The following is a 25,316-nucleotide window of genomic DNA, read 5'->3' on the forward strand; positions in this document are numbered from 1 at the left end:
GAAGACCCATTTTATACATACACTGCCCCCACATCTCCGTCATAATGAGAAGTCCAGTTCTCCCCTGGTCTCTTCCCAGCTTTCCAGCCTCTATCACCAATATGTCTCCCTAGGTAGCTGCCAGCCTAGGATTCTTTGCTCTGTCCAAACAGTCCCTCCCGGGATCGGCTCTAGGCCAGCCTCAGCTCAAACTGACACCTCAGCACCGGACAGATTCTGGCCTATCTCGAGCTCCCATTTTCCTTATGTCTCTAGGCGGCCTTCCCTGGCTTGGTACTGCCCGGCTTGTGGGCCCCAAAGGAAGAAAGCAGAGGTCACTTCCAACTTCAGCCAGCCACGGTAGGATTCCTTTGCCTTCCTCAGAGTCTCAAGTGTGTGGGGAGGTGATCCCTGTACTGAAAGCTAGTCCCAAATCACTACCCCATGCTGTGTGGCCTTCAGGTTTGCCCATCCTTTTGATTTGTCACTGCTGGCCTCAAATTTCTCTCCCACTGGTCCTTAAGAAAAAAGACTTGTCTTGCTTCTCACATTTTTTCAGCGAATCAGATAAAATCGAAGAAGACATAAAGATAGGATGGTATTGTGGTTAAGAGCACAGATACTGGAATCACACAGACCCATGTCCAAGTCCCTGCTATATCACTTACTATCTGTGTGACCATGGTCAACTCACTTAACCTCTCTGAGCTTCAGTTTTCTCCTCTGAAAAATGAAGTTAGTAACAGCTACCTCACTGCTGTTAGCACTAAATAAGATTACACCGGGACATTTTTCATAGCTATGACCTTGGACATAGTGTTCAGCAAGTGTCAGCTGATATCATTATACACAAATGCAGGAAGTTGGGAAAGGGGGTGATTATCAGAATCTGTATTCCAAAAAGACTTGAGTGGTTAGAGAGTGGAGCTGAATTTAAGAAGAAGAAATTAACTGGAGTAAAGTGGAGGCTATGCATGCTAGGGGAGATGGGATTTGCTAGAATGAAATTCCATTTCAGATCTACTGCAGGGATATTTCCAGGTCTTGGATGTGGGGATTAAAAAGTTATCTCTGGGGCTTGCCTGGTGGCACAGTGGTTGAGAGTCCGCCTGCTGATACAGGGGACACGGGTTCGTGCCCCGGTCCGGGAAGATCCCACATGCTGCGGAGCGGCTGGGCCCGTGAGCCATGGCCACTGAGCCTGCATGTCCGGAGCCTGTGCTCCGCAACGGGAGAGGCCACAACAGTGAAAGGCCCGTGTAACGCAAAAAAAAAAAAAAAAAAAAAAAGTTATCTCTGGTAGGGACCAATATATAAACAAAGATGCCCCTGTGGGGTGACAGGTATGTAAACAAACAATAAAATACAGTGGTGTATGCTATAAGAGAGGGAGACGGGACCTGTGGGATACATAGAAAGGAGATGCAGTCGGGAAGGCTTTTCTAGAGAAGGTAACATTTTAATATGGGCCATGAAGAAGAAGCAGGAGCTTGACAGAAGAAAACACCTGGCAGAGGAAACAGCACCTGTGGCATGTGGTATGTTCAGGAGCTGCAAAGAATTCCCTGCGTCTGGAACAAAAGGAGAACATAGCTCCATGAGGGTAATGACCCCAGAGAGGTGACAGGGGCCAGCCCATACTGAACCTTATAGGCAATGTTAAGGATATGGGTCTTTATCCTAAGGGCAAAGGGCAGCCATAGAAGAGCTGGATGCAGGGGTGTGTCATGATCAGATCTGCATTTTTGAAAAGATCACTGGTTACTCTGTGGAGGATGGATTATAGAGGAACAAAATGACATCCCTATAAATTAGGCACCTTAAATAAAATGGACAAATTCCTAGAAAGACAGGAACTACCAAATTGACTCAAGAAAAAATAGGCAATCTAAGTAGACTTATGACAAGTAAAAAGATTAAATTAGTAATCAAAAAATGACCTACAAAGAAAAGCCCATGCCCAGATGGCTTTGCTGGTGAATTCCACCAAACATTTAAAGAATAAATACAAAATTTTCACAAACTCTTCAAAAATAGAAGAGGAAAGAATAGCTCCCAATTCATTCTGTAAGACCAGTATTACCCTGATACACAGAGCAGACAAAACATCACAAGAAAACAAAACAGATCAATATATCTTATGAATATGGACACAAAAATTCTCAAGAAAATACTACAGAATCCAGCAACATATAAAAAGCAAACAGAATCCAGCAACATATAAAAAGGATTGCATAACATAACCAAGTGGGATTTATCCCAGGAGTGCCAAGGTTGGTTAAACATCCAAAAACCGATTAATGTAATACGTCAACGTATCAACAGAATGAAAAACAAAAAGTACATGATCATCTCAATAGGCACAGAAAAAGCATTTGACAAAATCCAACACACTTTCATGTTTTAAAAAATAAAAACAACTAAAACTAAGAATAGAAGGAGACTTCATCAACCCGATACAGGGCATTTACAAAAATCCACATCATACTTAATAGTGAAAGACTGAATGCTTTCTCCCTAAGAACAGGAAGGAATAAGACAAAGATATCTGTCTCCCCACTTCTATTCAGCACTGTACTGGAGGTTCTAGCCAGGGCAGATGGGCAAGAAAAATAAACAAACAGCATCCAGACTGGAAAGGAAGAAGTAAAACTGTCTCTATTTGCAGATAACATGATTGTGTATCCAGGAAATCCTAAGGAATCCACTAAAAAACTATTAGAACTGATAAATGAGTTCAGCAAGTTTGCAGGACACAAGATTTATATACAAAAAGCAGTTTTCTTTTATATACTTGCAATGAACAATCTGAAAATGATAATAAGAAAATTCCATTTACAATAGCGCTAAAAATAATAAAATACTTAGGAATATATTTGGCATGCAAAACTTATACTCTGAAAACTACAAAACATCACTGAAAGAAATTAAAGCACATCTAAATAAATGGAAAAACATCTCACGTTCATGAATTGGAAGACTTAGTATTGTTAAGATAATAATACTTCCCAAACTGATCTACAGATTCAATGCAATCCTGTCAGAATACTAACTGGCTTCTTAGTAGAAATTGACAAGCTGATTCTAAAATCCATATGGAATTGCAAGAGATCCAAATCAGCCAAAACAATCTTGAAAAAGAAGAGCAAATTTGGAGGACTGACACTTCCTAATTGCGAAACTTATTATAAAGCAATGAAAAGCAAGATAGTGTGGTACTGGCATAAGGATAGACAGATAGATCAATAGAAAAGAACTGAGAGTCTAGAAGGAAACCCACGTGTCTATGATCAACTAATTTTAAACAAAGGTGCCAAGACCATTCAATGGGGAAAGAATGGTCCTCAACAAATGGTGCTGGGACAACTGAATAACCACATGGAGAAGAATGAATTGGACCTTTTACAAACACCATAAACAAACTTAAACTGGATCAAAGACCTAAATGCAAGAGCTAAAACTATAAAACCCTTAAAAGAAAACATAGGGGTAAATCATTACCTTGAATTTAGCAATGAATTCTTAGATATGACACCAAAAGCACAAGTAACAAAATTAAAAATAAATGAATTAGACTTCATCAAAGTTGAAAACTTTGGCATATCAAAGGACATTATCAAGAAGGTCAAAAGACAACCCATAGAATGGGAAAAAAAATTTGCAAATCACATATCTGAGAAGGGACTTGTATCTAGGATATATAAAGAAGACTTACAACTCAATAAAGATAAATATCGCAATTTTTTTAAATAAGCAAAGGCCCTGAATAGACATTTCTCCAAAGAAGATATACAAACGGCCAATAAGCACAAGAAAAGATGTTCAACATTATTAGTCATCAGGAAAATTCAAATCAAAACTGTAAGGAGAGTTGGGGTGGGGGAGGGAAGGATTGGAAGTTTGGGATTAGCAGACGCAAACTATTACATATAGGATGGATAAACAATAAGGTCCTACTGTAAAGCACAAGAAACTGTATTCAATATCCTGTGATAAACCATAATGGAAAATAATATACATATGTAACTGAATCACTTTTCTGTACAGCAGAAATGAACACAACATTGTAAATCAACTATACTTCAATAATTAAAAAATAAATACTATAAGGAGATACCACTTCATATCCACTAGGATGGCTGTAATCAAAAGTCAGATAATAACAAGTGTTGGCAAGGAAAAATTAGAACCCTCATACATTGCTGGTGGGAATGTAAAATAGTGCAGCCTCTTTGGAAAATAGCCTAGCAGTTCCTCGAACAATTAAGCATAAAATTTCCATAGGGCCCCGCACTTCCATTCCTAGGTATATACCCAAGAGAAACGAAAGCATATGCCCACACAAAACTGTACTTGAATATTTATAGAAGCATTATTCATAATAGCCAAAAAGTGGAAACAACCCAAATGTCTATCGACTGATGAATGGATAAACAAAATGTGGTATATCCATAGCATTGAATATTATTTCAGCCATTAAAAGGGAATGAAATGCTGATGCACTCTACAACATGTATGAACCTTGAAAAATACCATGCTAAGAGAGAAGCCAGTCACAAAAAGACCACATATTATATTTCTTTGTATTTCATTTATATGAAATGTCCAGAATGGACAAGTCTTTAGAAATAGGAGGTAAATTACAGGTTGCTTAGAGTTTGGGATTAACGGATGGAGGGATAGGAGGGCAAGAGCTAAATGATACAGGATTTCTTTTTTTTAAAATATTTATTTATTTATTTAGTTGCGTCGGTTCTTAGTTGCGGCAGGTGGGCTCCTCAGCTGCAACTCGTGGGCTCCTTAGTTGTGGCATGCAAACTCTTAGTTGCAGCATGCATGTGGGATCTATTTCCCGGACCAGGGATCGAACCCAGGCCGCCTGCATTGGGAGTGCAGAGTCTTAACCACTGTGCCACCAGGGAAGTCCCAGGATTTCTTTTTGAGGAGATAAAAGTGATCTAAAATTGGCTGTGATTTCATATATCTGTGCATATACTAAAAGCCATTGAATTGCATACTTTAATTGGGTGAATTGTATGGTATGTAAATTAAATTCCAATAAAGCTGTTAAAAAAGAGAGAGAGAATGAAGAAGTGATGGTGTGTTGGTGAGCTGGAAGAAATACTTAGGTGAAAGAATGGCCAGGGGTTGAATATGGGTGTGGAAGGATAGGGAAGGAGTCTAGGATTATTGCCACACTTCTGTTTAGATGACTGGGTTGCTGGAAGTGCCCGTCACTGAAAGAATAAAAACAACTGCTACATACATGGTGCTTAATTGCCAGGCACGGCCGAAGCACGTGGCACACATTAATTCCTTTCCTCTTCAACAACCCTATTAGGTAGGTACTATTATTATCATTCCCATTCTACAGAAGAGACAACAGGCTCAGAGACATTAAGTAACTTAGCCAGAGTCTGGCAGGTCATAAATGGCAGAGTTGGGGTTCAAATCGAGACATTCTGGATCCAGAATCCTCCTCGTAGCCACAGTGCTGTGGTGCTTCTCTGGCACAGGAGAAAGGGCCCGACTGGGGTGTAATACCAGCTTGCAAATCCAACACCAATACTTTGATTGCATACTGCACGCCAGGTCCTGGGCTAAGGGCAGGCTCCAAGGGCATTCTCCCCCAACAGAAGAGCTCACACGTCCACTGTGGCACCATAGGACCCAGGACGCCACTACAAACAAGGCAGAGAACTTCAGGCCAAAGCACCTAAACTCTCAGCCGCACCTGCCCCAGCAGCCCTGTCTAGCTGCAGTCCTCACTGCCTCACTCCGCAGCTGTTTTCCCACAGGGGATGACCTGGGTTGGGCAAGGGTTGGAACAAGAGACCTACTCAGCAGCACAAACTTGTTTCCAGGGAAATGATGGAAAAGGGAACAGGGAAGGCCGAGGCACGCCTCTTGAAGCCTCATTTGGCTGGCGGCTGTGGGAAAGGCGAACCCAAGTGCTTTGTCCAAGAGGCCTCACTGCAGCCTGCCCGGACTGCAAAAACGGAACTCCCACCCGTCAGCCCTGAGTCATTCCCCTTTCGGCCCCAAGGAAGGGGTGATTTCCTGCCTGGCCCTCTGGGCAGCTCAGGCTCCTCCCACGGGCGTGCATCTCTTATCTCACCCCAGGCCTGCTCCCAGAGTCTGGCCGGAGTGGTCTGGTCCTCATGTTTCCTCAGCAGGAAACATGGATTCAGGGGTCAGAGAGAGCCCAGCAGCTCAGGAGGACAGAGGGCTGATCAAATTGGGTCCCCTGTAGCTCTCGCTTGGGGTCGCTGCTGGGCACCTAGGGGCCCTTTTCCCATTTACTTGAATAAAACCTCTCCTGATGCCTGTTTTGAACCCAGCCTCATCCTGTGGGCGAGACTCTGGCCTGGTGTGGCCCTGTGCCAGGCACATAACGTTAAATAAATGAATAAAGTGGAGAAAACAGTAGTCCTAGTCAGAGGTGTCCATGTAGTAGTTATAAGAACAGGCTTTGGAGTCAGACAGACCTGAATTCAAATCTCAGTTCCCCTTAGTAGTGACTTTGGACAACTCAGTTAATCCATCTCAGCCTGCGTTTTCTCTTCCGTAAGGTAAGAACAAGGGCACAGAATGGAGTCCTCGTGAGATGTAACGAGACAATGCATTAGCGTAGGGCTGGCAAATAGCAAGTGCTCTTTAATGGTGGCTGGTGGGACAGGGAATCAGGGAGGAAGAGGCTGGCCCACTCCCACCCGACTTTTACCCCAGGATGAGTGAACTAAGATGACAGTCCCCTCTTGGCAGTGTTCACATCTTGTCTCGCTAAGGTGGAGGTGTGCACAGATTTTATGTATAAAAGCACCCTCACAGGGGCACAAAATCCTGGGGGGACCCAGAGGAAGGAAAGATTGTGTGTGTGTAACCCAAATGTCCTCAAGGCTTGCAACGCTTTGGGGTCACCTTTTCCCTTTACATCCAATCAGAATAACCCAGTCCCTATTCCAATCCTCTGGGAAGTCCATGCCCTCATCTATTCTGACTAGGACTCCAGTACATCCTCATGATCACCCCTCAGTCTGAATTCCTGCTCTTGCTAAATTCTTTTTTTTTTTTTTTTTTTGAGGTATGCGGGCCTCTCACTGTTGTGGCCTCTCCCGTTGCGGAGCACAGGCTCCGGACGCGCAGGCTCAGCGGCCATGGCTCATGGGCCTAGCCGCTCTGCGGCATGTGGGATCTTCCCGGACCGGGGCACGAACCCGTGTCCCCTGCATCGGCAAGCGGACTCTCAACCACTGCGCCACCAGGGAAGCCCTCTTGCTAAACTCTTGATCACTGGATTGCTCACTTTCTGTGGGTGCCATCCTCTCTTGACTCCACAGGTATCGTTACCTTTCTCCCTTTGCTCCTAAAACACCATGAATATAGGGTTTTGCTACAGAAGGCCTCTACTGAGTGTTTGGGGATGCTTTAGGGAAGCTAAGCTTTCACAGAATAGGAAGTAAACTTAAAACTGAGTATTAAGCATCACTGTTCTGAAATTTTCCTCCAACAGTCCTTCTACTGGAATCTCTCACTGGTGAAGATTTCTTTCCCTCGGGCTGCTATCTTTCACTTACTAGCTCTCCTCCTTTTTTCTCTGGAGTTACCACAATACACTCCAAAATTCTCATTAATTTCATATTTGGCAAATTTAGCTCTCTAACTCCTTCCTATGCCCAAAGTGTCACCAGGTTGCTTCTGATCAGAAAACAAGGCCTCGGAAAGGAATGTGAAATTGCATTTTTCTTTTTAGGTTAGGCTTTTTTCCCCATTACATATAGTTGGGGGATAAGAGCCCCAAGAAGTAATGACTTGAATCACAAAGACAGCTCCAACAGGCTGAGAGTTTGGAGGGTTCTGTGCTTGGGGAAGCAAGGAAGCAGGGCCTGTGGCAGGGTTTGGGAAAGAGTGAAGGGAGCATCATGAGGGAGAGAGTCCAGGAACAGGAAGATGAGAGGTTTAAGGACTTTAGTTCTAGCATCGAGAGATGAGCCTTGGTCCAAAGGATCACAAAAGGATTTTAAGCAGGGAAAAAATAAAAGCAAATTTGAGCTTCAGGAAAAGTACTGAATAAGGAGAAACCATTTGTCAACTATGGGAATAGCAAACATAACACTGAAAAAGGTGTGGGGAAACCACAGTGTTCTGACACACTGGTCCAGGCGTCAATGGAACAATGGTTCTGGAGAGAAGCTTGACAATGCTGGGAAAGAGATGGGGAGATGGAGAAACCAAGTGCCCAGAGCTACCTCTCCCGGGCTTTCTGACTGGATAAAAATGACAGATGTTGGGAAATCTGGGAAAATTGGGAGGGAGAGGGCAAGGGCACAGGCATGGGCCCCTGAGAGCCCAATTCTCTTCCCACTCACTGTTCAGGGATATCACATTAGTAGCTTGAAATTGGCCGTGTTGGAGTATTTATACCACAAAGAGCAGCAAATGCTACCCAACAGGGCTCCCATCCCCCAGCCCCAGAGAGCAGTCCAACAGCACACTACTGCCTGAGCCAGTCCTCACCCAGCAACCCCTTGAGTTCTCTCAGCAGCGGCTGCACAGAGATCAAATACAGACTTTTATATGCCAGGGCTTTGGCCTTATATCCCAACAGAAAAGCCTAGGCCTGCTGACTTGGGCTGGACCCACTGGCCCCTGACCAGAGAGTAGCAGATCTACGTGATCTCCTTTCCCCTAGGGCTATTCCAGTCTGTCTGATATTCTAAAAAAGCAAAGGGTTGGGGAAGGCATCTCTTTCCAGCTGTGTGGAAGCAGAAAAAAAATGACAAAATGACAGGGACAGGTAGTTGGTCGTCCTTCCACGCAGAAGCAGAAAGGCCCCAACTCAACTGTCTGATGGTAGTAAACAAGCCCCTTGTCTTCTGGGCTCTGCACCCCTAAACACTATTATGCTGCCTCCCTGTAAAGGTCAGAGGACTTGGTAAGACCTGGATGCAGGCATGGAGGGGGAATGAAAATTTGAGGATAACGTCCAGGTTCCAAGTTTACACGCCCAGGTCGCCTATGGTGAGATGCGAACATAGGAAGGGAAGATCCGATAGGATGCATGGGAGGTAGGAATAGCTCTGTTTGGGACACGGTGAGCTTGAAGTGCCCATGGAGCAACAACTCAAGATGTCTAGTAAGTAAGTGAGAACTTGAAGTTCAAAAGAGTGATAAAACCTGGAGAGTTGGGGCTTCCCTGGTGGCGCAGTGGTTGAGAATCTGCCTGCCAATGCAGGGGACACGGGTTCGAGCTCCTTGCGGAGCAACTAGGCCCGTGAGCCACAACTACTCAGCCTGCGCGTCTGGAGCCTGTGCTCCGCAACAAGAGAGGCCGCGATAGTGAGAGGCCCACGCACCATGATGAAGAGTGGCCCCCACTTGCCGCAACTAGAGAAAGCCCACATACAGAAATGAAGACCCAACACAGCCAAAAATAAAAATAAATAAATAATTAAGACCACGTATTAAAAAATAAATAAATAATAAAATCTTAAAAAAAAAAAAAACCCTTGAGAGTTACTGGTATATAGATGGAATTGAAGCCATGAGACCACTCGGGGAATATGAAGGGGGAAACAAGGACATCTGGGGAACACCAACATTTAAGAGAAAGAGCAGAGAAAGAAACTGGGAGGGAACGTTACAGAAGTAGGAGGAAACCGGGAGAAGGTGACACATTGCAGAACACAAGGAAGGAGGAGAGTATCAAGCACTGCAGAAAGGTTGAGCATGATAAGGATTAAGATGCGAGACACAGTGAGGTTATTGTGGCTGGTGGAGATGGGATCTAAGTAGGCAGGGGCCGGATCAGGCAGGACCTTGTGTGCCTCTAGGAGGTGTTTGGATTTTATTCTAAGTGCAGTAGGAAACCGTTAGGGGTTTTAAGCAGGGGAGTGAAGAAATCTGATTTGCATTTTAAACATCTCACTCCGTTCTTTGGAGGATCTGCTGGAGGGGTTAAGAGTGGAGTTAGTTAGGAAGTTACTCAGTGATCCAGACTTGGATGGACTAGGATGGTAGCAGTGGAGGTGGTTCAAGTTCAGGGTGCATTTTGAAAGACTATCTGGCAGGACTTGCTAATGAATTGAATGTAGGGTAAGAGGAAGACAGGAATCAAGGAGCACTGAGGTTTTTGGCTTGATCAATTGAGTAGATGGTGGTGCCACGTACAGTGTGGGTAAGACCAGAGGAAACAAAACAGGTTTAGGGGTGGGAACCAGAATCAAGAGTTTTATTTTGGCCATCGTTAAGTATAAGATGCCCATTAGACACATAAGCAGAGATGTCAAGTAGGCAGTTGGTGATCCAAATCTGGACCCCAGGAGGGGGAGTCGCAGCTAGAGATATTTTGAAGCCATCAGCACATACACAGCATCAAAGCCATGGGACTGCATGAACATTAGAGTTGTTTCCCCTCTCACTTGACCCGGCAGAGGTTGGGTGGCCCTTGATTGGGGTCTGGGAGAGGCATCCAAAGTCACCCCCATTGGGCAAAGGAAGCTGGTCCTTGGAACTTGAGAACTGAACAGGAATCAGGACAAACCTAGCCTCGGGGACTTCTTGCAGAGAAATGGTGCGAGAGAAGCTAAGACTTCACAGGGGAGCTGTAGGTTTCCATGTCCCTCCTCCTACCCCTTCCCACAATTCTCTGTTAGTAACATTAATTCAGGAGGAAGAGAGAAAAGTGATATTGAGGACACTAACTCTGCAGAGCCAGGAAGGGGAGCCCCAGCTGAAGCCAGAGGGGCTAAATGTGGGAGTTAATATGGTCTACACTGGCCCCATGCCCTGCAAGAGTCAAAGCTCCTGAGAATCGGCATAAAAGCTACCAGTCAGAGCAGTCCCAGGAGGGGGCCTGGGCTACAGAGAAGGGATCACACCCACTCTTCCGCTACTAATGTGAAGATGAGCTCAAGCTGGAGGACTGAGACCAAACATCCCTTGATTCTGAGCCAACCTGATAAAAGTACTGAAGACCAGAGCTTCTCAAGCTTTAATATGTATTCGCATCATCTGGGAATTTGGAGAGAGTGCAGATTCTGTTTTAGAAGGTCTGGGGCGGGGCCCAAGGGTCTGCATTTGTAAGATACTCCCAGGGAATGCTGTTGCTGCTGATCCATGGACCACACTTTGAGTAGCAAAGGATGAAATGCGGCTGTGGAGGGTCCCCACAATGGAGGGTGTTGTCTAGTTCCAAGGAGAATGTGTTTATTTGTGCACAAAGTGACAGAACCTAGTAAAGTGGAAATAGCCACCATTTTGTCACAGTTGCAAGGCAGACAGTCATTTCTTGGCAAATTACACCTTCCAGCGGCACTGGTATGGTTGTTAAGCACTTGGGTTCTAAAGCTTGATGTCCTGAGTTTTACCTCTTAGGAGGTGTGTCATCTTAGGCAAGTCTTTATTTGCATCTCAGTTTCCTCATCACTCTAATGGAAATAATAAGACTATTATGAGGATTGGCTGAGTCAGCAGATATAAAGTGCTTAACACACGGCAGCATTGTAAGTAGCACTCAGTAAACGTTGCTCTCCATGCTCATGATACACCCTTCTACAGCAGTGAACATGGACACACATAGAGGCTTATTCTGCTTTTGGTACATGGTCAAAAAAATGTAACCCCCCCATCTCCCTCCCACCACAGGCCTGTATCCTCTCTTTCAAATTCCTCCTACCCTCCTGCCCACTCCCACGCCCCCTCCCCTGGCCCCCGGCCCCAGTGTGGTCTGGATGGGCCCCACAGGGGCAGGGACAGGGACAGGACGTGGGGCTGTATCTGACAGGAACCTGAGGGGCTGGCCCGGGAGGGGATTGGGGCCCGGCTTCCTGCAGGGAGGATGGGCTAAGGCAGGCACACAGTGCCGGAGAAGATGCCCTCCTGGGCCCTCTTGGTGGTCATCTCCTGCCTCCTCCTGGCCCCCCAAAACCTGGCACAAGTCACCAGCCAAGGTGAGGTATGTGGAGGGTGGAGATCACCTATACCCAGGAAGAGGGAGCCCTGGGAGGGGGATGTGCAAAGTAGGAGGCTCCCACTGGTCCCCGACTCTTGCCCACAAACACACCAGGGAGGACCCAGAGCCCAACTCACCAGCTATTCCTCAGATGCCTCCTTGCTGGCCTCGGACTCAGAGTCCCTGAACTGTTTCTCCCGAACATTTGAGGACCTCACTTGCTTCTGGGATGAGGAAGAAGCAGCGCCCAGTGAAATATATCAGCTGCTGTATGCCTACCCAGGGTATGTGCTGCATCATATATATCATATATATGTACCATGTATGTACCACTCCCCTGTATCTGTCCTGTACATACCACAGCTGAGCCCCATTCCAGTAGCTTCCCTGCCTTTGGCCCTATCAGAGGACTACTCTAAGTACATGCCCTAAGTAGCCACTTAATGAACAGATGTGCTTTGGATGTACCCAGCTCACACTGCTACATAACCCCTAATCCCACCCAGGCACTGAAAAGAAAAATGGCAGTATTGGAAATAGAAGTTGGGTTTGGGCCCAGACCTCGGTCCTCAGGGCTGGACAGGTGGCCGTGTAGGTAGGATGGACTCCTCCTGTGCCCACAGGGAGAAGCCCCGTGCCTGCCCCCTGAGTTCCCAGCGTGTGCTGCCCTTTCGAACCCGGTACGTGTGCCAGTTTCCAGCCCAGGATGAAGTTCGCCTCTTCTCTCAACTGCACCTCTGGGTGAAGAACGTGTTTCTGAACCAGAATCTGACGCAGCGGGTGCTCTCTGTGGATAGCGTGGGTATGGACCATCCTCCTGTCATCCTGGTCCCCCTGTTTGCTGCCCTCAGGCCAGCTCCTAGAATCAGACTGAGCTGTGTTCTTTCAAGACGATGTGAATGTCCCCCCACCACCAGACCCCCAGAGGCACCTCAAGACCCCCTTCTCATTCCTCTTAGCCTCAGCATCCAGAGCTAGACTTCATTTCACACCAGAGACACCCTGACTTTCCCATCATTAACCTATTCATTGACTCACTCATTCATCAGTTACAGAATACCTACCATGTGCCAGGCACTGTGCTAGGTGAAAAAGATGCACAGATGAAGAGAGATCCCTGCTCTTGAGGAGCACTGAGCCTAACAAACCTGCAGTGAGGTCACTGTTCTTCCGAGGACAGGAGAACAGGATAAGGAGCCGCCCTGCCCTGCCCCAGGGGCTGCCCTCAATCCAGCCTCCAGTATCCCCTCTCCACAGTCCATGGGTTGAGCTGTAGACTGTGGCCCCCAAAGAGTTCTCATGTGCCCTGTCTCACCTTCAGGCCTGCCAGCTCCCCCCAGGCTCATCAAGGCCATGGGAGGGAGCCAGCCAGGGGAACTTCAGATCTGCTGGGAGGCCCCAGCTCCCGAAATCAGTGAATTTCTGAGGCATGAACTCCGCTATGGCCCTAAGGATCCAAGGAACTCCACTGGTCCCACAGTCACACTGCTGCTGTCCACAGAAACCTGCTGCCCAGCTCTGCGGAGACCAAACCTAGCCCCAGCTCTGGACCAGTCTCCATGTGCTCAGCCCATGATGCCCCAACAGGATGTACCAGAGCAGACCCCCACAACTAGAGAAGTATCCTGGCCTTCTTCTGCTCCACCTCCTAATCTCCTACCTACAATTTTGCCCCCAGGAAAGGATAGGCCATACTTTGGGGATTCCAGACTGGGTTGATCCTTAGAGAGTTAGTATAGGCTCTGATTAGGAGCCATGTCTATTTAGGGATCTCCCACTTTGGGTCATTCATACCAAAAAAATTGAGAGCTTCAGGCCTCCAAGTTAATGGGGATTTCCCTAAAAAGCCCTGAACTCCACCTGAAACCCACTGACCTGGCTCCCAGTCTGTGTGCATATCTATCCAGTGAAGAACTGAGTGTCTCTCCACAGGCATGTTGTGGGGCTTCAAATATAAGAGGTGGAGGCTCTCTTGGCTGAGAGGCAGACCTAGATTCTGAGGCTGGGATTCTTCTCCCAAGGCTCCATCTCTGACAGTGAAGGGTGGAAGCTGCCTCATCTCAGGGCTCCAGCCTGGTAACTCCTACTGGCTCCAGCTACGCAGCCAACCTGATGGGGTCTCCCTCCGTGGCTCCTGGGGATCTTGGTCCCTCCCTGTGACCGTGGACCTGCCTGGGGATGCAGGTGAGTCAACAAAGGAATAGGGAGATGGGGAGGAGATAGAAAAGATCTCTAGAGAGGCCTGGGCTGGATATGGAAGCTCTGGGGACCATGGTCCTTCCTGATGACCTCAAACTTGCCACTAGACAGAATGAACTATGTTCAGGGAGAGAAGAAAGAATAGGAGTAAATGTCCCAAGTTATGTGTGTAAAGATGATCTGGATACCCTATAGAGTAGGAGCACGTGGGCTCTGATGCGACTTCCTTCTCTGACCCCAGTGGAAATTGGACTGCAATGCTTTACCTTGGACCTGAAGAATGTTACCTGTCAGTGGCAGCAACAGGACCATGCTAGCTCCCAAGGCTTCTTCTACCACAGCAGGGCATGGTGCTGCCCCAGAGACAGGTGAGAACTAAACTGGTGATTGAGCTTGATGTCATGGGAGAGAAGCACAACCTTGCAGAAAGAAGGGAGAGATTGTCTTGGTCCTCTTCACTCCCCTCCCTTGTCCGCCAAACCAAACAGCCTCCATGCTCTCATCCTCCAATGGGTATTGTATCTTTTCAACCTCTCTTCATACTCTCTGGGAATGCCTTGGTTTCATGCAGCTTTAATCATGTCACCTGTACCATTCCAACAGCCTACATTCTCATCTACCTCCGATTTACCCCCCATGCTGCTGACAGACTGACTTTTGTTAAACTCAAACTTTGCATGGCCTTTCCCTACTCAAATATGTACTGCAGCTTTTCACTATCTATCAGATCCAATCAAAACTTCGCCTGGCCTTCAAGAATTTCCACCAAACACCTCACTGATCTGTCGCTTCCTTCATATCGAGTATATAACCAAGTCTTACTGATTTTACCTATTAAACATCTCTAGAATCTGTCCACTTTTGTTCTTCACTGCCATCATCCTAGAACAAGCCATCATCATCTCTCACTTAGGCTATTGAGAAGACTTATTAACTGATCACTTCTTGGCTCCTCCAAAACATTCTCCACACAGGAGCTGGAGTGAGTTTTTAAAAGTGCAAAAAATAGGGACTGCCCTGGCAGTCCAGTGGTTAAGACTTCGCCTTCCAATGTAGGGGGTGCGGGTTCGATCCCTGGTTGGGGAGCTAAGATCCCACATGCCTCACGTCCAAAAAAACCAAAACATAAAACAGAAGCAGTATTGTAACAAATTCAATAAAGACTTTAAAAACGGCCCACATCAAAAAAAAATCTTTAAAAATAAATAAATAAATAAAAGTGCAAAAATAAATACAACATCCTCTGCTTAAAACTCTTCCAAGGTCCATAGCTTCCATTGATTTTAGGACAAAGAAAAGAACACTACTGTGACCATATAAAGTTCTAAAAGGCTCAGCCCCTATCAATGCCTTCAGTTTCATCTTATACTATGCTGCCTTTTGTGCTCTGTGCTCCAGTACTGGCCTATTTTCATTCTCCCCTACCTGCCATGTTCCCTCCTGCCTCTGGATCTTTGCACATGCTGTTTACCCCACTCTCCTATCTTTACTTAACCTTTATTTATCCTTCAGATCTCAACTCAAATGTCACCTCCTCAGGGAGCCCTCCCCTGACCTTCCTCCTTAGGTCCAATGGCACTATTATACATCCTTGTTGTACCAGGTACCTCTCCTTCTTAAATACTTATCATAGTTACAATTTTACATTTATACCTCACATAGTTTTTTTTTTTTTGGCTGCATCGGGTCTTCGTTGCTGTGCGCAGGCTTTCTCTAGTTGCGGTGAGCGGGGGCTACTCTTTGTGGCAGTACGAGGGCTTCTCATTGCGGTGGCTTCTCTTGTTGCAGAGCATGGGCTCTAGGCACGCGGGCTTCAGTAGTTGTGGCACGTGGGCTCAGTAGTTGTGGCACGTGGGCTCAGTAGTTGTGGCACGTGGGCTCAGTAGTTGTGGCTCGTGGGTTTAGTTACTCCGCTGCATGTGGGATCTTCCTGGACCAGGGATTGAACACGTGTCCCCTGCATTGGCAGGCAGATTTTAACCACTGCGCCATCAGGGGAGTCCCATGGTTATTTGATTGATAACAAAATTCTGTCTCAGAGCTCCAGTTGAGAAAGGCTGATCTTGACTATACATGATCCATGAGGGCAAAGTCAGTGTCTGCTTTTACTCACCAATATGTTCTCAACTTACACCGTGCCTGGAACACAGTAGATGCTCAGTAAAAAAAAAAAAATTGTTGAATGAATGAATAATGAAAAAAACCACTATTAACAGTTTTAATGTATTCTTCCAGATTTTATATGCATTTACATATGTCTATACACAATATTCAAATTTCAATATAAATTGGATCACATTATATGTATGATTAAGTAACTTACTTTTTTACTTAAAAATATGTCTTGGAGATCATTACAAAAAGATGTAACTCATTCTTTTTAATAACTGCACAGATTTCCATAGTATGGAGGGGCCATGAATGGATTATGAGGTGGCAAAACCGAATTCACATATTCCCTACCAAAACCTGCTCCTCCTCTTCTTGTCCATCCTGCTATCAACTCAGTTTTCCACCCTGAACTTCTGCCATTTCTACACCCTCCATATCCAATCAGAAATGCTTGTCATTTCTACCTCTACAGTATCCCTTGAATCCATCTATTTCCCTCTACCCCAACTACCACAACCCTACTTTCAGATCCTCATATCTTTGCATGTAAAATACCATAACATTGTCCTAATAAATTTCTCTGCTTCTAGTCCACCCTCACAAGTCCTCTCTTACAAACTGCAGTTAGACTGACTTTCCTAAAGTACAAAGCTAATGATGACAATTCCTGTTTAAAATCTTTAAATGTCTCCATCATTACTGCAAGATTAAGTTTAAGCTCCTTAGAAAGGCAATAAGGCCATCCATGACCTTGGTCTGCTCACATTTACCACTCCCCACCAGACCCTCTATGCTAAAAGCATTCTGCACCACTTAGAATTTCCCCAGAGTACCATATCTCTTATCTGTGTACAAGCATGTGCCTGGGATGTCTGTTTGTCCCCTTTGCCTGTCCTATTTATAGTCCAGGACTCAGTCTAAGCACTGCTTTGCACGGGAACTATCCTCTGACCCTCCCCATCTGGGTTAGATGATCCTCCTTGATACTCCCAACCCAGCCCATGCACATCACAGAAAAATATCATCTGTTTGTTTTTCTACCTTTCCCATTGAAATGACAGGTCCTTGAAAATTATTCCTCTGTGTATTCACAGGGCCTATCACAGTGCCTGGCACATAGTATCAATTATTTGTTGAATAAATTAGTAAACATAAAAATATATAAAGTGATAAATAATTTTAGTAATAGCTAGTCATTTAGGGGTTATAATCAGGAAGGAGACAGGATTTATTTGTTCAATAAGCAATTATTGAAGGTGACTATGTTCCAGGCACCAGGGATAGAGTGACAAAACAGAAAAGCTTCCGGCATTGTTGGGGCTTCCATTTTAGTTGGGAGGAGGGAAGAGGGGGTGAGAAACAAGTAAAGAAATAAAGGAACAAGGTTATATGATAGAGACTAAGTGGGAGGGTGGGGGAGGGGTGCTAATTTCAACTGAGTGGTCGGAGAAAACCTTGCCAAGGAGGTGACAAGTGAGCTGAGACCCAAGTGGCAAGAAGAAGTGAGTCACGTGAGATCCAGAGGCAGGGCAACCCAGGGCAAGGTGAGCTGCAAAGACAGTTCATCTGGTATATCTGCTGCACAGAGAGAAGGACTGTGTGCATGAAGGGTGGTAAACTGGTGTGAGAATTGTAGGAGATGAGAATGGGGAGGGAGGGAGGAACTCAACCGTATGGAGTCCTATAGGCTCTGGTATGGAGTTTGGATTTTATTCCAAGGGGGATGGGGAGCCATTGAAGGATTTTAAGCAAAAGAGTGACATGATATGATTTACATTTCGAAAAGATGTTTCTTTGTGCAATTAAAAAGAAGTAAGAGTGGAAGCAGGATCACCAGTTAGAAATTTGCCTTAATCCAGGCAACAGATAATGGTTTCATCTAATGCAGCAGGGGTAAAGATCAAAATAAATGGACAGATTTGTCATATATTCTGGACATTATCAGATCAACATTTTGGATCTGGTTTCTATGTGGAGAGTAAATTGAAGGGAGTGGCAGAAATGGAGGCAGAAAAGCCAGTTAGGAGGCTGTCGTAATAATCTATTAGTAAAATAACATTTAAAGGTGACTAAGAGGGCCGCCTAATGAGAACAGGTTAAAAACATGTTTTCCTCCAGAAAGATGAAAGCTCTTTAATCTCTGAAATAATACCATTCACAGTAGGCATTATTAACCCATTTCACAGATGAGGAAACTGAGGCAGAGATAAATCAAGTAATTTGCCCAGAGTTATACACCAATAAGCCAAGACCTGAACTCTATAGCCCATGCTATTTTCCTATCTCATCTAGCCTTTTCTTAAGAAGAGGCTGGACACCAAAACAAACCTCAGAAAACAAAACATTATGACATGGGAGAGAAAGCCCTGTAGGCCCATCCAAAGAACAAGTTAGATTATAATCCAGTCCCCTGTGGGATGGGGGATATCAGGATTAGTCTCTGAGGCAAGCCTGATTCAATGACTCTATGGGACTGATTTGTAGGGACCCCGTCTGGGAGAAGTGTGAAGAGCAGGAGAAAAATCCAGGATCACAGCCCTCCCAGTTCTCCCGCTGCCACTTCAAGTCACGAAATGACAGTGTTATTCACATCCTTGTGGAGGTGACCACAGCCCAGGGTGCCATTCACAGCTACCTGGGCTCCCCTTTCTGGATCCATCAGGCTGGTAAGAACTTTCTCCCCTTCTCCTCCCACATAGTTCCCATCTCTACCATATCTGACCCCATGCCCAGGATCATCAACTCTGATACTTCTGACCCGTGGCCCTGGTGACATGATGTCTCATGCACAGAAGGGCTTAGGCCAGTCCCTGCTGACGTCCCTGTAGTGCTCATCCCCACCCCAAACTTACACTGGAGGGAGGTCTCCAGCGGGCAGCTGGAACTGGAATGGCAGCATCCATCACCCTGGGCAGCACAAGAGACCAGCTATCAGCTCCGATACACAGGAGAAGGCCATCAGGACTGGAAGGTACAGTCAAGGAACAAATGCCCCCAGACCTCATAATCAGGGTATCCCTGAGTTTCACTGTATCTGTTATCAGGAGTGAAGGTGTCTGTGTATTCATGTCTGAGCTTGTTTATCTATGTCTTATCTGATTCAACTGGTGTCTTAATCTCTCTTTGGCATCTGACATGCCAAAGACATGGCATCTGACATACTCCTATTTAAACTTTTCTCCTTCCTTTCCTTTTGGGATATCAGTCTCTCCTGATTCTCGTACCACCTCTCTGACTGAACCTCCTCGCTCTCTCCTGGCTCCTCCTTTCCACACTTCCTTTGTAGGTTGTGCTTCCAACAGTCCCATCCTAGACTCTTTTCTCCTCTAGATAAATATATACGCTCTCCCTAAGTGAGTGCTTCAACTCTGTGGTTTCAATGACTATACGTTAACCATCCCAAACTTATCATTCCAACACCCATATGAAAAGGAACTTCTATACCATAGGTGAATTACTTAAATTTTTGAAGTCTCAGTTTCCTCATTGGTGAAATGGGGATAAAGCTATGTACTTTCCAGAGTTACAGTAAAAAATAAATATATAAATATTTAGCATACTGCCTGGCAGATAGAAGGTGCTCAATATACATTAAATATTAGTTTCTTTCTTTATTTTTATTCTCATTCACCACACATATATACAACTTCTTACCAGACAGTTCTATCTAAAAGCCCGCAGGGCATTTTAGACTCAGTATATCCAAAACTGAACTCATCTTCTTCCCCAAACTTATTTTACTTTTTTACTGAGGTATGAGTTACATAAAGTAACACAACTCTTAAATATACCACTGATTAATTTGTACATGTGTATACAGCCATGTAACCATTACCCAGATCAAGACAGAGATTACTTCTAGCACCCCGGAAGTGTCTCATGTCCACAGGTCACATACGCACACCCTCCAAGGAAACCACTACTCTGACATTACCACTCATAATTTCTGTTGTTGAACTAATAAAATAGAACCATACAGCATTTCTTCCTCAGACTTACCTCTCCTGTTCCTTGTCTCTGACAGTGGCACCAACACTTACCCAGTTACCCGAGTCTGGAATTATCTTTGACTCTTCTCCCTTTTCCCTTCCCTCTATTTATCAACAAATTAGTTGAGTTTATTGTACTAATAGGTCTCATGTCCCTACTACCCCTGGTTTAACCTCACCTTTGACCATCCAGCCGGCCCATGCACGCTCTTAGTACACAGAACACTCTGTAACCTCCAATCAAGCAACTCAGGCAGCATTACACTCTTCTTGGTGCTCCCGTGGTACCTTACTTATATCATTATTATTGCACTAATTATTTCTTGTAACTATTTACTTGTTTGGGTGTCTTACTCTTCATAAATGTTTGCTAACTGATCAAGTTAATAATGTCTCCCTGCTTGTATACACGATTCTTGTTCCCTGTGCTTGGAATCTCTCCTCGTACCCCCAGCACCTAGCACAGTGCTGGCATCCTCTACTCAAAGGATGTTATTTGTGGCCTGGTCTACGTGGCTCCGAGTATCTGAGCGTGTCCGGGGTTTCCATCAGCCGACCTGGTCTGGGGCGTGCCTGGTCACTGTGCGTGTACCATATCTCTGTCGGTTTATCGTATGTATATGTGTCAGGATGAGTAGTCCTCTGTGTAGATGAGTCTGTGTGTCGGGGTGTACCGCGCCAGGCAGGGCGAGGCTCTCTGTCCTGGTGTTCTCTCCAGCCAGCTTCCGCCGGGATGAGAGGTTTTTTTCTAGCGAGGCTCGGGGGGGGGGGGGGAATCCCCGGGGGACTCAACGCAGTAGGATTTCGGTCAAACAGATGCCGAGTTCTAGAGGCCCCGACGCCGGCCCACGCGGACCAGGAGCCTGACCACCCGCTCGCTTCTCCTCTGCGCAGGTGCTGGAGCCGCCTCTCGGGGCCCAGGGAGAGACCTTAGAGCTGCGCCCGCGCTCCCGCTACCGTGTACAGCTGCGCGCCAGGCTCCACGGCCCCACCTTCCATGGGCCCTGGAGCGCCTGGTCCGACCCAGTGAGGGTGGAAACCGCTTCCGAGACGGGTGAGGGCCGAGCCAGAGCAAAGGCGGTCAGCGGCTGCGCGAGCGGAGGGGCGCTGGCTCAGCGAGGGGCGGGGCCGCGGCTGAGCCGACTTACCCGGCGCCCCGGGGCGGCGAGGGGTGGGGCCTGGTGGACTGGGGCGGGGGGCTCCTGCCAGGCGTGGCCCCCCGAGATCTCACTGCTTTTGTCCATTAGCCTGGATCTTTTTGGTGACCGCTCTGCTCCTGGTGCTGGGCGTCAGCGCCCTCCTGGGCCTGCTGCTGCTGAGGTGGCAGTTTCCTGCGCACTACAGGTACCGCTCCGGTCAGGCGGGAGACGGGGCCGTGGTCCGGGCGAGGCCAGCGGCCTCTAAAGAAGCATCCCCGCGTCACTCTATGTCACCCGCCCTCCGGACAATCCCACATCCACACCTGTGGCGTCAGCTGCTCCCAGCGCGTCTTCCCCGGGAGTCGCACTGCCTCCTTACACTCTAACATGCCCACTATACGGGACACCCCAAACAGACCCACCTTCTGACTCCTCATCTCAGTAACAAGGCTACTGTCCCCCTGTCACCCAAGCCGGAACACTTAGGCGCCACCCTCGCCCTTATCCAGTCTGGTCCGGTCATTCCACCTCCTAAATCTCGCTCAAACAATAGCCCTCTTTCTCTAGCGGTACAGGCACTACCTGACTCACCAAAACGGAGCCCCTTCTCCCTCCAGTCTAGCCTCACGCAGCCACCAGAATAATCTTTCTAAAAATGCACACATGAACTTGTCACTCTGCCTCCTTAAGTCACATTATTAGCTCCCCAGGATAAAGTCCAGACTCTAGAATGACAAGGAAGGCTGTGCAAAATCTGGCCCCTGCCAGGATTTCCACCCTCCCACCCTGTGCATCAGCCTTGCCAGACTGTTGGTGATTTCCTCCCCAAGTCAAGGCACTTCTCAGTGCCTTTGCACATAATGTCCCGTCTGCCAGGAATATCCACCCTGAATGACTAATACCCATTTATCCATAAATAACTTTCTTCCCCAACTCCTAGGAAACCTTTCCTGACCTTCCCCTATTGGCTACTTTATTTGTGCCCCAATACAGACTTCTTCCATAGTACCAGAAGCATTTTACTGCATTCATTTCTTTATATGTCTTCCCTGTGCCTTACTTGGTCATCCTTAAATCTACAGCACAGGGCCTGCTAAATAGCACACACTTAAATAAATGTTATTAATGAATGACTTGTTTATGTGGGGAGACTAAGGCTGAGGAGAATTGTCACTGGAAGTTATAAACATAAAGGACAGAATCCATACCACCTCAGTCCTTCAGTTGGTAACATCTCTCGATTCTTGAAGACTCAGCTCAGAAGGTAACTCCTGCACGTGGCCTCTTTAGATGGCCCTAGGCTAGATTAGATGCCCCTCTTCTGTGCTACATCTCTCCCTGAACATGTCTTTGAGCTTTTAATCCACTCATATGTATGAGTAGACTGCAATGCAGCCTCTATGCAAGTAGCCAGATCCAACAAAAAATTTGGGAGAGAGGAGGGAGGCGGTGCTGCTGAACCAGGCGTACTCAGTTCCTTTTCCCCAATTTACCAGATACATCACTCCTCCTTCCCTGGAGAGATACGAGTGAGGTCACAGAAGAGGCCTGAAATGTCGTTCAGCTAAAGTCCCTCCATGTGGAAATATGAGCCTAAGGAATTGGAGGTTCCCCCAACGTACCTTAATCCACGTTCTTCCTGGAGAGACCACCTTACCCATTGGTTAATAAAAGCCCCATTGGTTCTCTCCATTCATTCATTCAACTAATTTCTTGAGAACCTATTATGGGCCAGACACTGTTCTACACCCTGGAGCTACAGGAGTGAGCAAATAGACAAACTCTTTGCTCTCATGGAGTTTACATTCTCGTAAATGTGATATATATAAGGATCTAATAAATATGCAATAAGTCAAGTGCTATAAAGAAAAATAAGCAGAGCAGGAGACAGAGAGTGATGGGGAAGGGAGGTGGTTCTATTTTAGGGCAGTCAGGGAAGGCCTCTTTGTCAGGATGATGTCTGAGCAGAAACCTAAGTGAAGTGAGGGAACAAATCAAGTGTTCCAGGCAGAGAGAACAGGAAGTGCAAACGCCCTGAGGCAGGAGTGTTTGAGGACACTCAAATCCCTTTTTTGAACCTCCGCACTGCTGAGTTCCCTCTGCCACCAGAGGTTTCCTGTTCACCTATGCTCCACTACCTTACTTTACTGCCTTGACTACACTGTTATCTCTCCAAGCTTGCTCCCCCACCTCACTGCCTCCCCCCACGGCCCCCCCTCAGGGATCCCCTCCTAACTCACTCCCACAACTCAGTCTCCTTCTCTTCCTTCTCCTCAAGGAGCCTGAGGCATGCCCTGTGGCCCTCACTTCCAGACCTGCACCGGGTCCTAGGCCAGTACCTTAGGGATACTGCAGCCCTGAGTCAGGTGAGTGCACCCCTGCTCTCCACCACCCACCACCAGCCCTGTGTGGAGCTGGATCCTTGCCCTACCACACAACTTTTCCAAGGCCCTTGCCCACCAGCATACCATCCCTGGGCCCCACCTCCAGCCGAACCCTCCTTTCTATACAATCCAGGTCCTGCTCCCACAAGACCTGCTCTAATCCAGACCCCTTCCCTCCTCTCCCATCTTTCCCAGCCCAAGGCTGCAGTCTCAGATGCCTGTGAGGAAGTGGAACCCAGCCTCCTTGAAATTCTACCTAGGTCCTCAGAGAAGACTCCCTTGCCCCTATGTTCCTCCCAGGCCCAGATGGACTACCGAGGATTGCAGCCTTCTTGCCTGGGGACCATGCCCCTGTCTGTGTGCCCACGCATGGCTGAGACAGGGTCCTACTGCACCACTCACATCGCCAACCATTCCTACTTACCACTCAGCTGCTGGCAGGCCCCTCTCTCCCAGTACCCTGGACAGATCCAAACCCTCTAGTCCTTCCTTCTGAACTTCCCTACCCACCCCATCCCAACAACACAACCATCTCAGACCTCATGTCCTTCCCGGTTGTCTACCCTCCTAGCTGGGCTTCATAACACTGATCTTTCAGTACTGCTGCTGACATAAATCCAGGACAAGGCTCACTTGACTAAGCTCCTCTAAATTTCACCTCCTTTCTCTCTCCTCTTTAATGCCAAACTCCTTGAAAAGGAGTCTCCACTTCCTGACTCCCATTTGCTCTCAGACTACTTCAATTCATCCCCCTACTACCACTCTGCTAATGAAACTACTCAGGCAAAACTCACCTCAAATTTTTCTCACCACAAGATCCAATCGGATTTTGTTAATTCTCAATCCATTTGATCTCTCTGTTGTCATTTGTCCTGGTGACTACTCATTTCTCCTTTAAATTCTCTCCTCCATGGCTTGCATACATCACCATCTCTCCTGGCTCTGCTCGGGCCTCTCTGAGTATACTAATAGTTAAGAGCATAAGCTCTGGAGTCAGAGCTGGGTTCAATTCCTGTCTTTCCCATTTACTAGCTGTATGGCCTTGAGCAAATAAAGTCTTTGAGCCTTAATTTTCTCATCTATAAAACAGGGATCATAACAGAACCCCGTAGAGTTGTAAAGAGCATTTAGTGAGATAATCTCAGTAAAGCACAGTAACTAGGACATAGTAAGTGTTTGATATGTCTAAACTATGGTAATTATTCCTTCCTAATTTTACCCTGGAATCTCTTCCACTCCTTAATTACTACAGTCACTCAAGAGTCCATTCTTAACAGTCTCCAATCCCATCCGCTCTCATTGCGTTTCCTATATGCTGACCATTCCAAAGTTCTTATCTCCAGCCCAGACCTCTACTACAGCACCTGTAATGGTTTATGCAAGTAACCGTTTACATGTCTGTCTTCTGTTACTAGATTGTGAGCTCCTTGAGGGCAAGGGATGTGATTTATTTGTCTTCCCTCCAACCACCACCCCCCAGCACCTGGAGTAGTGCTTGGTGCATGGTAGTAGGCCTTCAATAAATGTTTTCTAAATGAAGGAAATCTTTCTGGACAATGCC

The 25,316-nt window shown here is 46.6% G+C and overlaps 1 protein-coding gene across 1 annotated transcript; it reads left to right on the plus strand.

Moving 5' to 3' along the window:
• The first annotated feature begins 11,851 nt into the window (after positions 1-11,851).
• MPL (MPL proto-oncogene, thrombopoietin receptor) lies at positions 11,852-25,316 on the plus strand. The gene is made up of 12 exons (XM_060089648.1): positions 11,852-11,930; positions 12,084-12,216; positions 12,556-12,734; positions 13,254-13,552; positions 13,954-14,116; positions 14,373-14,499; positions 18,728-18,909; positions 19,072-19,214; positions 21,127-21,286; positions 21,480-21,576; positions 23,650-23,737; positions 23,951-25,316. The coding sequence occupies exons 1-12, from the start codon at positions 11,852-11,854 to the stop codon at positions 24,236-24,238; spliced, it is 1,938 nt and encodes a 645-aa protein (XP_059945631.1). The 3' UTR covers positions 24,239-25,316.

Source organism: Mesoplodon densirostris, chromosome 2 (genome assembly GCF_025265405.1).
Source record: "Mesoplodon densirostris isolate mMesDen1 chromosome 2, mMesDen1 primary haplotype, whole genome shotgun sequence".
Lineage (NCBI taxonomy): Eukaryota > Metazoa > Chordata > Mammalia > Artiodactyla > Ziphiidae > Mesoplodon > Mesoplodon densirostris.